The following is a 14,617-nucleotide window of genomic DNA, read 5'->3' on the forward strand; positions in this document are numbered from 1 at the left end:
ACCTGCTGAATAGCACCTCTGGGTTAAGTCCATCATGGCTTGCTCATAGCCATTTAAAAATGATAGCAATAGAAAGCCATCACAGAAGGCTTGGGTTTATTTGCTCGTTTTCCCATAAGATTAAAAGCAGAAAATCCCCATATTTAAATCAGTATTTATATTTCTTAGCCCCTTCTGTCACTCCACCATCTATCAAGCCACAGTCTTTTCTTACAGATTATGGTTCTAATCAATGGTACATTCCTTGGAGTTTGAGTCTTTTCCACCCAATGCAGGTGGGGTTTGCGTGGATGGAAAATTACCTTGAGATTCTCACACTTGCAGAGAGACCTGGTCTTGTTTCTGTACAGAGTGGAGAGCAGATTTCTTAATTGTGTAATATCATGCAATAGATACTGGACTGTCACCACAAGGCAATATGTCTCGCACAAGGATAATTGTTTTCACAAATGTGCCGTTTTACTCAGCAGAGCCCTCTCCTACATATCCTCAGCTTGGTTCATTATTTCTAAAGACAGTTGCAGAATGCCCAAAGATTGATCGGATATACTGAGCCCAGACCAGAGGTCTCCAACCTTGGCAATTTTAAGACTTGTGGACTTCAACTCCCAGAATTCTGGGAGAATTCTCAGAATTCTGGGACTTCAACTCCCAGAATTCTGGGAGTTGAAGTCCACAAGTCTTAAAGATTGGAGACCCCTGGCCCAAACTATGTGCTTCCTCATCTTCACACTGGAGAGAGTAACAGGCAGGGAGAGGATGACCATATAGGGTAAGAAAGTTGCAGGTCACTGGGAAATTGAGTGGGATCAGTATCAGATCTGCATATTTGGGAAATGTGGCAAAATGTGCTCAAAACATCAGGTCAAAACCCCCAGATACGTGGAACTGAATGTTGTAAATAATGAGGTCAAGTCTATATTTATCAGCCATAGAGTCAGGAAAACTGTATATATGTACACATCATTTTCATTTGGATAAATTTACAAATGGAACCGTTTGCTGAAAAAAAATTGCTTAAAAAAAACCCAAATAGGTCGCTAACCTGAAAATATTAGAAATATGTATTTTCTATCTATATAGATAGAGATATTTTTAAAAAGTTCCTCTTGAACGGTTTTTTTTTTTTTTTTTGCAGTCCTGGAATAGCAAGACCCTTTAGTCTAATCCAGTGAGGCAATTCTTATGATTTATTTTTAATGATGTAATGTTAGAAGTCTGGCACAGTGGCTATAAGATTAGATAAAGCAGAATCTGGAAAAGCACTGTTTCTAATTAAACTGTCCCTTTGTGCAGATTAGGCTGGAGACTTAGCTTGGGTTTGCTTTTTAACATCGAGCAAGCTAGTTGTAGCAAGTTGCACGCTGCTCCTGCTGCATAAAAAAGCTGTTTCAATAGTGCAGGAGCATGGCTTCAAGAGGCAGAAATGGCAGCATAGTCTGATTGGATGTTAGTCGCATTTGTCTTGGGGGGAAAATAAAGTTGACGAATACCCTTTTTCTTCCAGCACTGATATCATTAAGACTTCCCCTGCTACACTACAAAATTCTTGCATTCTAGGAGAACTCACTGAAAAGAGCTGCTCTGATTTATAATCCTTTGCAGGGAAAATGATAAAATTGCATCTGTGATATTTTCTAATAAACATGGACCTTAGGCGACTTAATTTAGTTAAATTGCCTCAGTCTCGAAGAAGTCAGAACTGTGGCTAATTACATATTTTCTCCATAGTTCTATTATATTTCTGTTAATTATCTGAATGGAATCAATAAAAGGAGAATATTTGAGGCTCAGGATTGACATGAAGGTCCTGGGTGATCCCTGATTGTTTTCTTGCAGACACTTAATTACCCAAACTAGTTAACATCATCGGTACTGAATGGAGCTTAGATTCTCACTTGATTCCATCTTTTAAAATGTCTAATTTTCTTATTACATTAAATTATATCTGTTCATAATACAAAAGCCCAAATTACAGTATTTTAATATTTGTTTCCTTCTACTTTATTTCCAAATGTATCTTATGAAATAGTATATTGCTATGTATTCATAAAATAGCTCTGAAGACATCAATCTTTAACCAATGGCAAATTACTGCATTCATTTCTGTGGAATATATAAAATCTGAATATCTAGTGGAAATACCGAATTCCCGTATTCTTCTTAATGTCTATTTCCAAAGCTCTTACATGTGAGTTGTTCAAAGATGTAAATTAAATTTTAAAAATAGTTAACTCTTAACCTAAAGATAGTTAAAGTAATAGAAGAACTGCGTGTATGTTTTTCAGGATTTGTATACTATCCAATTATAAATGTTCTTTAGATAATTTAGAAGCACAACAACTTGCTCAGGACAAAATAAAAGGGCTAGGGAAGTGGGAAATATCCTGGGAATCCAGAGAGGCTTATGGAGAGCTCTTTTATTTGTTCGACTTTTGAACGGTTATTGTTTAGTGACTGCTCATAGCAACTATGGCTACTATTTTATGAATGAAGCCAAAACCTGCTCTCAGAATTCCAGTTATGTTTTCTGGTTTAGTCTGCGAAGCATTTAAATAGTCAGTTGAAGAAGATAAGCACTGCTGGAAGACTTAAAAGTTGGTAGAAAGTCATACAGCCATAATAGGATGATATAATGGTGCAACTTCAGTTAAATCCCTGGACCGATCTTGACCACTAGGGAGCAGCAAGCAGCAACAAACAACCAGCCATTGATACATGGATTGTTGAGATCATTCTATGGTCCAGCACACAATCCTTTCTGTTTACAGAGAGAAAGAGAGATAAAGAAGCAGAACATTTATGATGTATAGAAGATGGTCTATTTTAAAAACTCTTTATTTTTCTAAAAAAAAGGTGCTTAATTCCAAATATAGTATAACGTTATTGAAGTTGGACTAACGATACATCCATTGAGTTTGATTCCAAAATCAGCTAGTTGCATCACAGTATAGATACCTCAACTCCAGATCACCATTTTTGTGATAAAGCTGGGAAGTCTTGATCTACTTTGAATCTGGCAGTGGCAGAGAACTTGGACACATCCTGGAATGCCTCCTGGGATCCTACAAGATTTAAAATACAAAATATCTTTCCTAGTTTTAACAATTGTTTGAGAAACAGGACAATCTGGAACTTGTAGGATTAGTTTCTTTGTGACTGATGGTTTTGGCCAGTAAATTCTTCCCCAGTACAGATGCATGTTAAGATTAATAGAATTTGTTTCCCAAATGAAATAATTCATAATAATCTTCTCTTATTCATTAATAGAGGTCTCTGCCTCTACTTGATATGTTAACTAGGCTGTCATCCTGCTGCCTAGATTAATACTTCTCTTCCTCTTACAAAGTCTATTAAAAGATAATTAAAAGGCCTAACCAGTCTAGATACATGATCATATATTTTCCGTTTTTAAAAAGTTGAAAAGTTTGAAATAATTTTTCAAGACTTTCCTGTTCCATCCATCAGAATCCTAGGCATTCTGATGACAATCAAATATAGTGCACATTATCCTCCAGACTTACTCTGACCATAAAACATATATCAGAATAAGACTAGCAAGGAATATGTGAAAGGATGCTGTCTGTGGCTACTGTTGATTGCTATAATGTTTTAAATATTAGATGAAGGCTATAATAGTATAATTCAGTAAATGCAATAAATATTGGATAGACTTTTATTTGAAACTTTTTACAATATAATAGATCTCTCTGTGGTACAGCAGCTATCATAGTTCTCGGTCAATAAAAACACCAAACCATCTATCCTCAGTCAGATTTTAAAGTCATATTTCATGGGAGAGTTAAAGTGCTTTTGAGAAAATCACTAGAATGTCAAAAAGTATGAACCAAATGCCTCTTGTGCATTGTGGCTTTTCTTGCCTTTCCTATTTGGATCTTTATATCAAGACTTTGATGCCATGTAAAAAGAAGTTCACCAAAAATTTTGAGATTGAGAGAATGGAACCTTGCTGGAACAGAAATGTCTTTCCATTTCTGTAGAATCCTGCTCGGTCCAAACCAGTGTAATTCTGAAACATTTGTTTGAACATTTGGTTTGCTTCTTTTTAAATAATACATGGAATCCAATATTCTAATTTTTCTTTTAGTAATTTATATAGGAAAGCTCGTGTAAAAACTGGTGACATTTTTGGCATCGTAGCCAGTTCATCCTCCTCGTTCTCATACAAATGGATGGTTGTTACGTTGCTGTAAACTGAATTGATAGCATTGATATACGTCTTTCAATTCTTTAACTGTTTATCAAAAATAATAATATATTATAATAGGATTGTAGTACTATGCTGAAAAATGTTTTCTTTTCAAAAAAATGAATAAGTAAATACTTTTTCTTTCCTTTTTCTCAGTATCTGCTCTCACAACCAAAGTTCTGGGCAATCCAAACCTCTGCTCTTCTTCTACGAACAAAACTTGAGAAGGGAAGTATTCGTCGAATGGAACGGGCAGTGAAGCAGACCCAGGTATCATTTTTCTTGGTTTCTCTTCTCCTTCTCCTCCAAAATGTTAATCTTAGTATTCAATTTATTCAGATTCATCACCAGCTTTGCCAATCAGCACTAATGGAAGTTTCAGTTCAATATAGTTGTAGAACATTGAACTGATGGGCACAGTTTTGCTGATTCTCTTTGTGGTTTTACTTTGGAGTAAGGAAAATTGCTAGAATGTTTTAATAGATCCTCATCTTCTGATCAGAGCAACTTATTTTTTTCATGAACCCACTTCAGAAGAGGGACTACTTCTGAAGCTGCAGAGGGCCTAATCTGCAGAGGAAACGGGACCAAAAAAGTCATAGTGAATATTGCAAAGTACAAGAGAAGAAATGAGCTAGGTTTGGATCCCCATTGATGTTTTTCCAGTGCTTCAATGAAGTAAAATTAACCACTGAGAAATCCTTCATTGACAAATACCTGAGCCACCATCTGATTCCTGTTGCTGAATGAAAAACTCTTAATGGATAATTTTGAGAGGGTGCCAGTAATTTAACATTTGCAACCTATGCTAGCCAGTTTTTCTTTTGAATTGGCCGCAGCTGGCTCTTTCTTGTGGCTTCTTCAAAGGAGAAGTGATGTTGTGGTTAAGCTGACTTATGTCATAATTTATCTTCAATGTATCGTTTAAATGAGTCATTTGAAATGTGTATTTGACTGAAGATAACATTTGTATTTAGGCTGGAATAAAAAATCCTAGCTAAACATACTCAGTTTTTTTAACTGTTCTCCATAGGACTTGGTTTCTAGACTTCTTACATCTTGGCAGCTTCCTCGTTCCAGTTAGTCCAGACTGTGGTGTTCAGAACTGGACACAGTATTCCAAGTGGGGCCTAACTAAGACAGAAAGTATGAGATAATTATTCCCTGTGAACGCTCAGCTTTTGTTCATACATCCCAAAGTAGCATTTGTCTTTTAAGTAGCTGCATCACAAGGTTGTCTCATGTTCACTTAGTGATGTACTGGAACAATGTTTCTCACACTGACACTTTAGGATGTGTGGACTTTAACTCCAAGAATCCTAAATTGTCAAGGTTGAGAAACACTATACTCAAAAACCCAAATCCTCTTCACGTATATTAATGCAATCCCCATCCCACCAAACTCTTAACTCTCTAAATCTCTTCACTCTCTTGATTCTCTGTTTGTCTCCTGTACTTTGAGTTTCAGTATGTGGCCCTGTACTCATTTTGGACTTTTATCACCACCTCCTATTTTTACCCTAGTTGAGTAAAGTTTTAGTGTCATCTTTTCCTACAACAATCTGAAACTGACTATCTCTTCTATTCTATGGTCTCGTATTCAGCCTGTGTGGGCCTTTTTGTTTAAAATTGGCTCTTTTGCTTGTCAGAACTGATCCAAGGTTTCATCATTAGTTTAATCTTCACATTTTGCAACCAGACACAGACTTCAACGGATAATTAGAACTGCAGAAAAAAACAATTGCTACCAACCGGCCTTCCATTGAGGACCTATATACTACACAAGTCAAAAAGAGGGCTGAGAAAATATCTACAGACCCCTCAGATCCTGGACATAAATTGTTTCAACTTCTACTCTCAAAACGACACTATAGGGCACTGCACACCTGAACAACTAGACACAAGGACAGTTTTTTCCCAAATGCCATCACTCTGCTAAACAACTAATTCCCACTATCAAACTATTTACTAAGACTGTATTACTATTATTCTTCTCATCCTTCCTATTACCTATCTCCTCCCACTTATGACTATAACCATGTTGTTTGTATTTTTACGATTTATATTGTTCTGTTTATTTCCTAGTATGATTTGAGTAACCTATGACTATCACTAAGTGTTGTATCTTATGATTCTTGATTAATGTATTTTTTTCTTTTTTTCCTTTTATGTACACTGAAAGCATATGCACCAAAGACAAATTCCTTGCGTGTCTAATCACACTTGGTCAATAAAGAATTCTGTTCTGTTCTGTTCTGTTCTGTTCTGTTCTGTTCTATTCTATTCTATTCTGTATTCTATGCCATTCCATTCCATTCCATCTTCTTCCCAGCCCTGGCTCGTTTTTGACCATGGATTTTATTTGCCTTTTTTAGTTGCTCTCTTTTTACCAGTCATTCTTCCCTGCCTTGTTTTGGCTATCTTACACTTCACATTAATTCATCCACTAACATGATTGTCCATAATTATCATAAGTTTTCATCATACTAGCTTCTCCCTTACTCTTTAATATGGATATACATTTTAATTAGCAATTGTGCTTTATAAGGTAGCTTTCCTAAAGGTGTAAAGATTTAGTATGTAGTGCATGGGACAATAAGAACAGGAAGAGAGCTGTTTTTTTACGTAATAAACTTGCATGCTGTTTTTACTAGAGAAGTCCCCATGAAATATTACTCTTCATAATTTGAATATGTACTTTATTTTAAGTAGTTTTCCTTATCCTTTCTATTTTATCCACATATTGTTAGCCAATAATTAAATCATATCCTTTAACAAAATCATTCTTGTATTCTCTTTATTATCGTGTTCTTGTTCTTTTTAGTGGAGGAGAGGCAGATAATGCCAATATTTTGGCCTCCAGGAAATTTTTGAAAGCTCAATTTTGTCTTTTTCTTGACAGCCTTGATTAGAAGACCTCTGGGGTTAAGAACTTTAGGCTAAACGATTCCTTCAGACATCAGGAATCTGTTGCTTTTAAAATGTGAACAGGGTTGACATCAGCAGACACGATACCAAATAAAGTATCATATGCAGCTTATTCTGTGATTAATACTGAGGAACGTAGGGTTTCTTGAACTGGAAAGTTAATCAACGTTCTCTTTGCTCCTTCAAGATTGTCCATAAAAGTCTTGATAACTTTCTAAGCCATGACTAATGTGACTGTGGCTATTCATTTGTATATAGTTTGATTCAATTCTTATGCCTTAGGCAGTGCTTTTTCATCCTGTGCACATGGCAGAGGATTCCACTGTACTTTTTAATTCCACCACTATAGTATTTTTAAACAAGGCATGCTTCTTAATCACAACTGTTGACTTAAGAATCTCCTGTGCCTGGTCCTTCAATATGTCCTAGGCCATGTTAAGACCAACATGGAAGGAAGAAGCTAAAGCTGATTGCAGTTCTTATATAGCTTTTACTAGGAGAAATCAGTTGAAGAAATACAAATGAAAGATAATTTCTGAATATGATTTTTTTCAATAAAAAGTCTAGTAAAGTTTTCAAAACAACAGCTAGAGTTGGGAATAGGAAGGCAATATTCCCTTAAGCCCTACAATATTCTGAATTTTTGGAGCCTCTCCATGCAATACAGATGTTTAGTGATCAGAGGTTAAATTTATTGTAATTTTATTCAGAATAGAATTGATGTATTGATAGGCAGAAGAAAAATTGTGTATCTTCTTCCATGCCCTTTAAGCATATAATTGAAGGATTTCAATCTCAGCCAGTCGTTCCAGCAGATTTTTTTTTTTTTTGGTCATTATAACTTCATTATTTAATATTCTATATTGCTAATCTGAACCCTAGGTAGTATCCGCATTGCATTCAAATTAGAGAACTTTACACAGTATGGGATATGAAGCTCCATTTTCCAGGCACACATTCAGCCATACTTTGAATTAATTGGGATTTGTTAGGAACTTGCAGTCTAGCTAGGCAGCGTTATTCTCAGATTGCTAATATTTGTGATAAGGTTGTTAATCCCAGATACCCTTGGAAGAATTTCATCTGTATTTGCAGAAGCCAGTCTGGTCCATTACAATTACATATATCAGACTGGCTTTTAATCTCTTTTTGCTTACATGTATTGTAATTTATTATTTTTGGGTAAAGCAGAATATTGTTGCCCCTTTTGGAAAAACAGGGTTTATTTTTTTTGTTTTCTTTTGTAATAGCTCATCTTCTGCTACAGAGTTTGTTTCAGAAAGCTGTTTCTAGTTATCAGGAGCAAACTTTTATACAAGGAGCTGGATAATTAAACTGTCTGAATCCAAGGAGATTTATTGAGTGCTTAAATTGCAGGGCAATATTCAAACTGGCTGCCAAGTAAAACTGTTAGAGAGCTGGTAATTGGATATACCATTTTAATGACAGTTTCTTGCTTTACAATCTAAAAGCAGAATTGTCTCCTTTACTTTATATGTGTCTTTGCATAATAGTTGCACCTGAAGGGGAACTTGGGGAGTGAGCAGTCATCAAACTTGAGCAAAAGACAGATTTTTCAGGTTTGTTTAATTTCAGTATAGTAATATGTTGAAATATATATATGGAAGAATGCCCCAAAAGCAGGACCATAAAGAACATTGTAAGTGTATAACTGTGAGAGATGGTTCTCACGAAAAGTGTAATAGACTTTTCTAAATTAATAGGTGTAGACTTCCCCATCTTAATAAAAAAGAATGTTTTCCCCACTTTATTGTAAAAGAAAAACTAGAGAAAAATTAGAAACTTGCTGTCTTAATATGCCTATATACAGTTTTCTAATTGGAAAATACAGTACTTGATGGAATTTTTCTATTATTACCTAAATATCTTCTTGATGCATGTTAATAATTTGTCCTTTGGGACTAGCCATTTCTAATCCAGGTTGCTAGAAGCAATGATTAAGAATAACTGTCGGGCTCTTCTGTCTCAGTCGTTCTTTGCAAATAGAGATGTAGTCACTATCCCTATGAATTACTGAGCCCAGAGGGATAAACTCTGCTTTTAGCTTCTTCTCCTCATATTTGTATTGGATGGAAATGATCTGTTGACATAATCTTTGGATGTTTTTAGTACTGAGTAGCACATTGGTTTTTACATTCCCATTCTTTCACCTTCAGCAAGAGATTCCTCACTTCCCACCAGGAGAATGGTATTATAACATATCTGAAGTTGTTGATGATCCTCACAGCAATTTTATTTCCTATTTCTTTTTCTCCTAGTTCAGAATTGCTCATGATAGATTCAGCATGTAAGTTAAATAGGTGTCATTATACAATCTTGTGGATTTGCTGGACTTCTTTTCCAGTTGTTAAGCAGTTTAGTTGCTACATCTTCTGTTCTCTGCTGCTTCCTGGTCATCAGGCATATTCTTCAATAGGTAGATGAATTGATCTGCTACAGCCATATTTTAAATGCTATGTGTTGTGATCTCGACAATCAGAAGCTTTAGCATAATCAATAAAGCAAAAGTAGATGTTTCTTTTGAATCCTTTTGCATTTTCCATCATATACTGAATGTTAGCATCGTTATCTGGGGTGTGCTTGCTCTTCTAAATCCATCTTCTTTGTCCGGCAGTTCTTTTTATTGAAATCTGAAGTACACAATATAGAGCATTATCTTATTAGTATAAGAGATAAGTGCAACTATTTGATACTTTAGGCATTTGTTTGTACTGCTCATTTTTGGTATTGGAATAGTAATTGACTTTTTCCAATCCTTTGATTATTTCTGTGTTTTTACAGCTGCTTACATGCGGCATGTATTATTTTAATTGTATCATTTAGTAAGTGTTAAAAAGTTCTGTTAGCATTTCAGCAATTCCTGGTGCTTTTTTTAGCAATATTTTTTAGGGACGATTTAACTTTAATTCCCAAAATATGTGGCCATTAATCAAAACCTTTATAAGTACTATATCATCAATTTGGGGATCATTTTTCTGCAGTTCTTGCATATATTTGCATCATTCCTTCTTTATATCTTTCTCCAATTAATCTTTGCCTTCTTTATCTTTTAGTTTTACTCATATTTGTACATTTAGTTGAGCAAAATTTTCTCTGTTTCAATGTCCAGGTTTGAGAACATTGTTAAAAATTAGTTCAGAGAGCTTAAGAGAACGTTTGTTATTTCTCAAATACTAACATTCTATGAGGCAGGAGGAATCATTTAAATTTAAATTTAAATTGTTGTCAAGTTTTCTTGAGATTTAACAGTTAAAACTTACTAATTGATACATTTAAATGATCCTGTTGCTAACTAATTTTCAACCATGTTCCCCAACCAATTTTATTAGAGATTAAACATATCAAACTGTTTCTGCCTGTTTTTCTCTGGGATCCCCAGGAAAATCTTTGAGAAGGTTTGCAAATAAGAAAAGGAACTTTTTTTGCAGGAAGAATATTCAATTGATAAAACTTTCTATGTAAACCAAGATGTCTCTATAAGGTGCATTAATTTGTCATATCCATGTGGAATTCTAAAATATTCTAAAATACTTAATGTAATTTCCTCTGATGCTAGGTTTATTAACCCGGTTTTCTACTTAATGTCCACTAGATTTATTGGATTACAATTCCCACAAATGCATCTGGTAGTGTCAGGTTAGGAATGGCTGTAATAGTTGATATATTACACACTAAAAGAAACATAAAAGAATTATTTTAAGATGATAAACTTAAGATGAGAAATGCTTTCATTAAAACGATTTGTCAGATGGTCTCACAGTACTGCTCTTCACCAGGAATAAACACTAATATCCTTAGGATAAAAGACAGCATGTTACTATGCATCACTATTATTTATTACCTGATTGCTTTATATATATTAACAATTAGAAATTATCCTTGATCTATACTTTCTAGACTAGACTTCCATCCCCTTGAAGATGCCTTCAATAAATATTGAGTTACAGTTTCCATCATCCTAAAATTAGGAATTACAGTTGAATATACCAAGAAAGGATTTGGAGATGAGTAGCATTGGCTTAAAAATAAAGTGAAATATGAAAATTAAATTAGAAGGACATAGCAATAGCTGAAGTCTTTTCAGAATTTTATATCATGGCTCCATAGCTACTTGGTGTTTCCCATGCTGCCTACATTGAGTAGACATTGAAATCCAAAAATCTGAGGGATACAAGGAGCCTGCCACTACTGAATTAAATTAAAATTAAACATACTGTGTTTCCCCGAAAATAAGACTCAACCAGAAAATAAGCCCTAGCCTGACTTTTTAGCATGCTCCTAATATATACACCAAAATAAGCCACAGTTAAGATCATCATCAGTCAGGGGGGCGGGGCAAGCACCAGAGGTGTGAGGGCATGGAGGCCGACAATGTCCAGCAGCAGCTGGAGCCCATGCGCTACAGGTAAATTGATTACCTGTCCAAGCAGCAGACAGAGGGGTGAGGGGAGGCAGGCGATCTGGACATGCCGTGTGGGCCGTGGGAAAGCCAAGAATTGGTGGGCTCAAGCGGCCGGCTGGCCATAGGAGGCTTGTCTTTGCCCGGCGGCACCAGCAGCAGATGGAGGTAGAGGCATGGGGTGGGGGGAAAGGCAGGCGATCTGGATGCAACGTGCAGGCCTCACAGTTGTTAAGTGAATTTTAACCCATTTTACAACCTTTCTTGCCATAGTTAAGTTAGTAACACAGTTGTTAAGAGAATCTGGCTTCCCCATTAACTTTGCTTGTCAGAAGGTTGCAAAAGATTGTTGGAACACAGCAACAATCACATGACCGTGGGGGTGCTGAAATGGTCATAAGTGTGAAAAACAGTCATAAGTCACTTTTTCCAGTGCCATTGTAACTTTGAATAGTCACTATATGAACTGTAAAAAGTCAAGGATTACTGTACATATGCTATCTAACTTTCTGTCTATGAAGTGATCTATGAAGGATTACTGTACATATGCTATCTAACTTTCTGTCTATGAAGTGGTCTGTTATTTCATAGGTCTTTTGAAATTTTGACATTTACAGTGACATCTTATATATTATAAATTTATACATTAAATTATACATTATATTTATATATTATATTTATAATTATACATTATAAATTTATTTAGATTTATTAGATTTTTATTCCATCTTTATTATTTGTAAATAACTCAAGGCAGCAAACATAGATAAAACTCCTTCCTCCTCCTACTTTCCCCATAACAATTTTATGAGGCGGATTGGACTGAAAGAGATGGTGACTGGCCCAGAGTCATCCAGCTGGCTTTTATTTCTAAAGTAGATCTAGAACTCATAATCTCCTGGTTTCCAGGCCAGCACTTAACACTATACCAAACCAGCCCTTTAATTTGTTCAGTCTATTGTTCTTATACTGGTTTGGAAACACTGATGTGTTTAGGTTTTCTATGTTAGTAGCTTTAAGCAGATAATGCTATTTTATTCAGCTGCTGTGTTAGCCAGATCCTACTAAAATCTTATATTGCATTACATATTTAAATGTTTTGGATTTTCAGGCACTTGCAGACCAATTTGAAGAGAAGAAAACATCAGTTTGTGAACGTATGAAAATATTTTACAGTTGCCAGGTTCCTCCACACTGGGCCATTCAGGTATAAAATAACTGATTTGTAGATGTCATTTTTATGAAGCATGAAACCTGAGATGCTAAAGTGGGAAAATTTCTCCTGTTGTATTTTTATATGAAGTACTATAACAAATCTATTTACCTTGGTTATTATATAAAAAATAGTAGGCTTTGTATTAATATGGTGCATTCCAGCTGGCAGTGTTTTTAAACTGTGCATTAACCACATTACCAAATGTCACCACACCAATTACAATTATAATTGCTCAAAATCTTGGTCAGTTGTCAAGAGATTGGCCAAGAGAATTCCTTGAAATTTGACCATAATTTTTCCAACACATTTGTCTGTCTTTGACGCAGGAGAAACCATTTTTGCATTCTTTTTGCTTTAAAATCCTTCAGAAATCTTTCCAGTTCGCAAAACCCAGTGTGGTTTTCACTTTGATTTTTTTTCCTCCAAGCCAAACCAATTTTCTGAGCTCTGTTGGTGATCTATTATTGACAATGGTTGAAGTGCTGTCTTAAGTAGCACAGTCCTTGCTTTTATTTCTCTTATACTTACCCTCAAAACTGTTACATATAAATCTCAGATATGAATTGCTGCTGTGAAGGACCATGTCTTCTCATGCTGACCTTGGTAAGCAGGCTCTTCTCTGTCTCTTCTTGTAGCCAGAAGCCCAAAGTGGGAAAAACAAAACAAACAAAAAAACACAGAAAAGGACTAGCAAAATCTTGTCAGCAGCATCCATTAGGACTTTTGGCTGCGATCCAATTATCTTACTCATCTTGGTGTGTCTTTTGTCTCCAGAAATCCTGTCTTGTCAGTCTGCTTGTTTCCTACTTGTCAGCCCATAGTTTTTCCTTGATCTTGGGTAAATCTTGGGTAAATCCTAGATCAACTATATTGTTTGTAGATGTCATTCATGTACTAAAAGAGAGCAGCTGAAAATAATGTTAAAGTAAAAATGGTCAGCTTGCTAAAATGCATTTATATAATTTATATTTGTCTCTTCTTCATCTAGAATCTGCTCATCTGCAAGTATTTACCTAGATGGGTGAAGCTAAAAGCTTTGGAAACTGTTTAGAAAATTATTCAGTCACAATTCACTTTAGTTATCTAAATCCCTATCCCACCCTCAAAAGTGCACAAAATCATTCTTGGCCTAGCCTGTTTTAGAATTTAGTCCTGGATGGGTAGCTCAGAGCTAGCATGGTCCTCAAACAGATGGAGATTTGCAATCTGGCAATAGAGGCTAGAATATAGTGTTGCTATAAATAAACTACAATTAGAGTTGTCAGTGATTTTTGGGGGGCATTTACCTTGAAATGTGGCCCCTTTCTCTTTGGAAAACAATTCATTTGTTGTTGTTTTATGGGCCTGGATAAAATGTTAATTTCTCCTCAAACGTTTAATACATCTTAAAATCTCTGAGCTATGTCCAGTTGAGCTATCTATTTTTGGTATAGATTTTTTTCTCCACTATTTCCAGAACAGATTTTGTGCCTGTGTGCATGCGCACACACACAGTGTATGTTGGGGTAGGGGTGAAGGTTGCGATGAAGTCATAGCAGATGGCAGCTCCTAATCAAATTTGGCTGATTTCAAAAAAGCTAATCACGCTTGAATCTGGGTAATATGTCATGAGAGACTGAGATGAAACCTCCAAGCTTGAAGCTAGGATGGAAACTTGAAAAAAACATCCTATAAGAAGACAGTGTCCAATCACTGCTGCACCATTTCCAAACAACAATGTCCATTTAGTCACCAACTGAGGGAAAGGGCTAGCAAAGTTGGGGCAAGGCAGGTTAAATTTTATACCCTGTACTATATAAAGTCCCCAAAAGGTCACCAAAAAGAAGAAATGTTCATTTTAAAA

General features: G+C 35.5%; 1 protein-coding gene across 1 annotated transcript in view; it reads left to right on the forward strand.

Annotated features, from left to right (window-relative positions):
- The window catches only part of TTC27 (tetratricopeptide repeat domain 27), a 96,671-nt gene that overhangs the window by 43,158 nt on the left and 38,896 nt on the right, over positions 1-14,617 (forward strand). Inside the window, exons 10-11 of the mRNA XM_034428128.3 lie at positions 4,367-4,480; positions 12,670-12,765. Coding sequence (XP_034284019.2) covers positions 4,367-4,480; positions 12,670-12,765 — 210 coding nt within the window. The remainder of the gene's footprint in view (positions 1-4,366; positions 4,481-12,669; positions 12,766-14,617) is intronic.

Source organism: Pantherophis guttatus, chromosome 1 (assembly GCF_059756535.1).
Source record: "Pantherophis guttatus breed Tessera chromosome 1, ASM5975653v1, whole genome shotgun sequence".
Classification (NCBI taxonomy): domain Eukaryota; kingdom Metazoa; phylum Chordata; class Lepidosauria; order Squamata; family Colubridae; genus Pantherophis; species Pantherophis guttatus.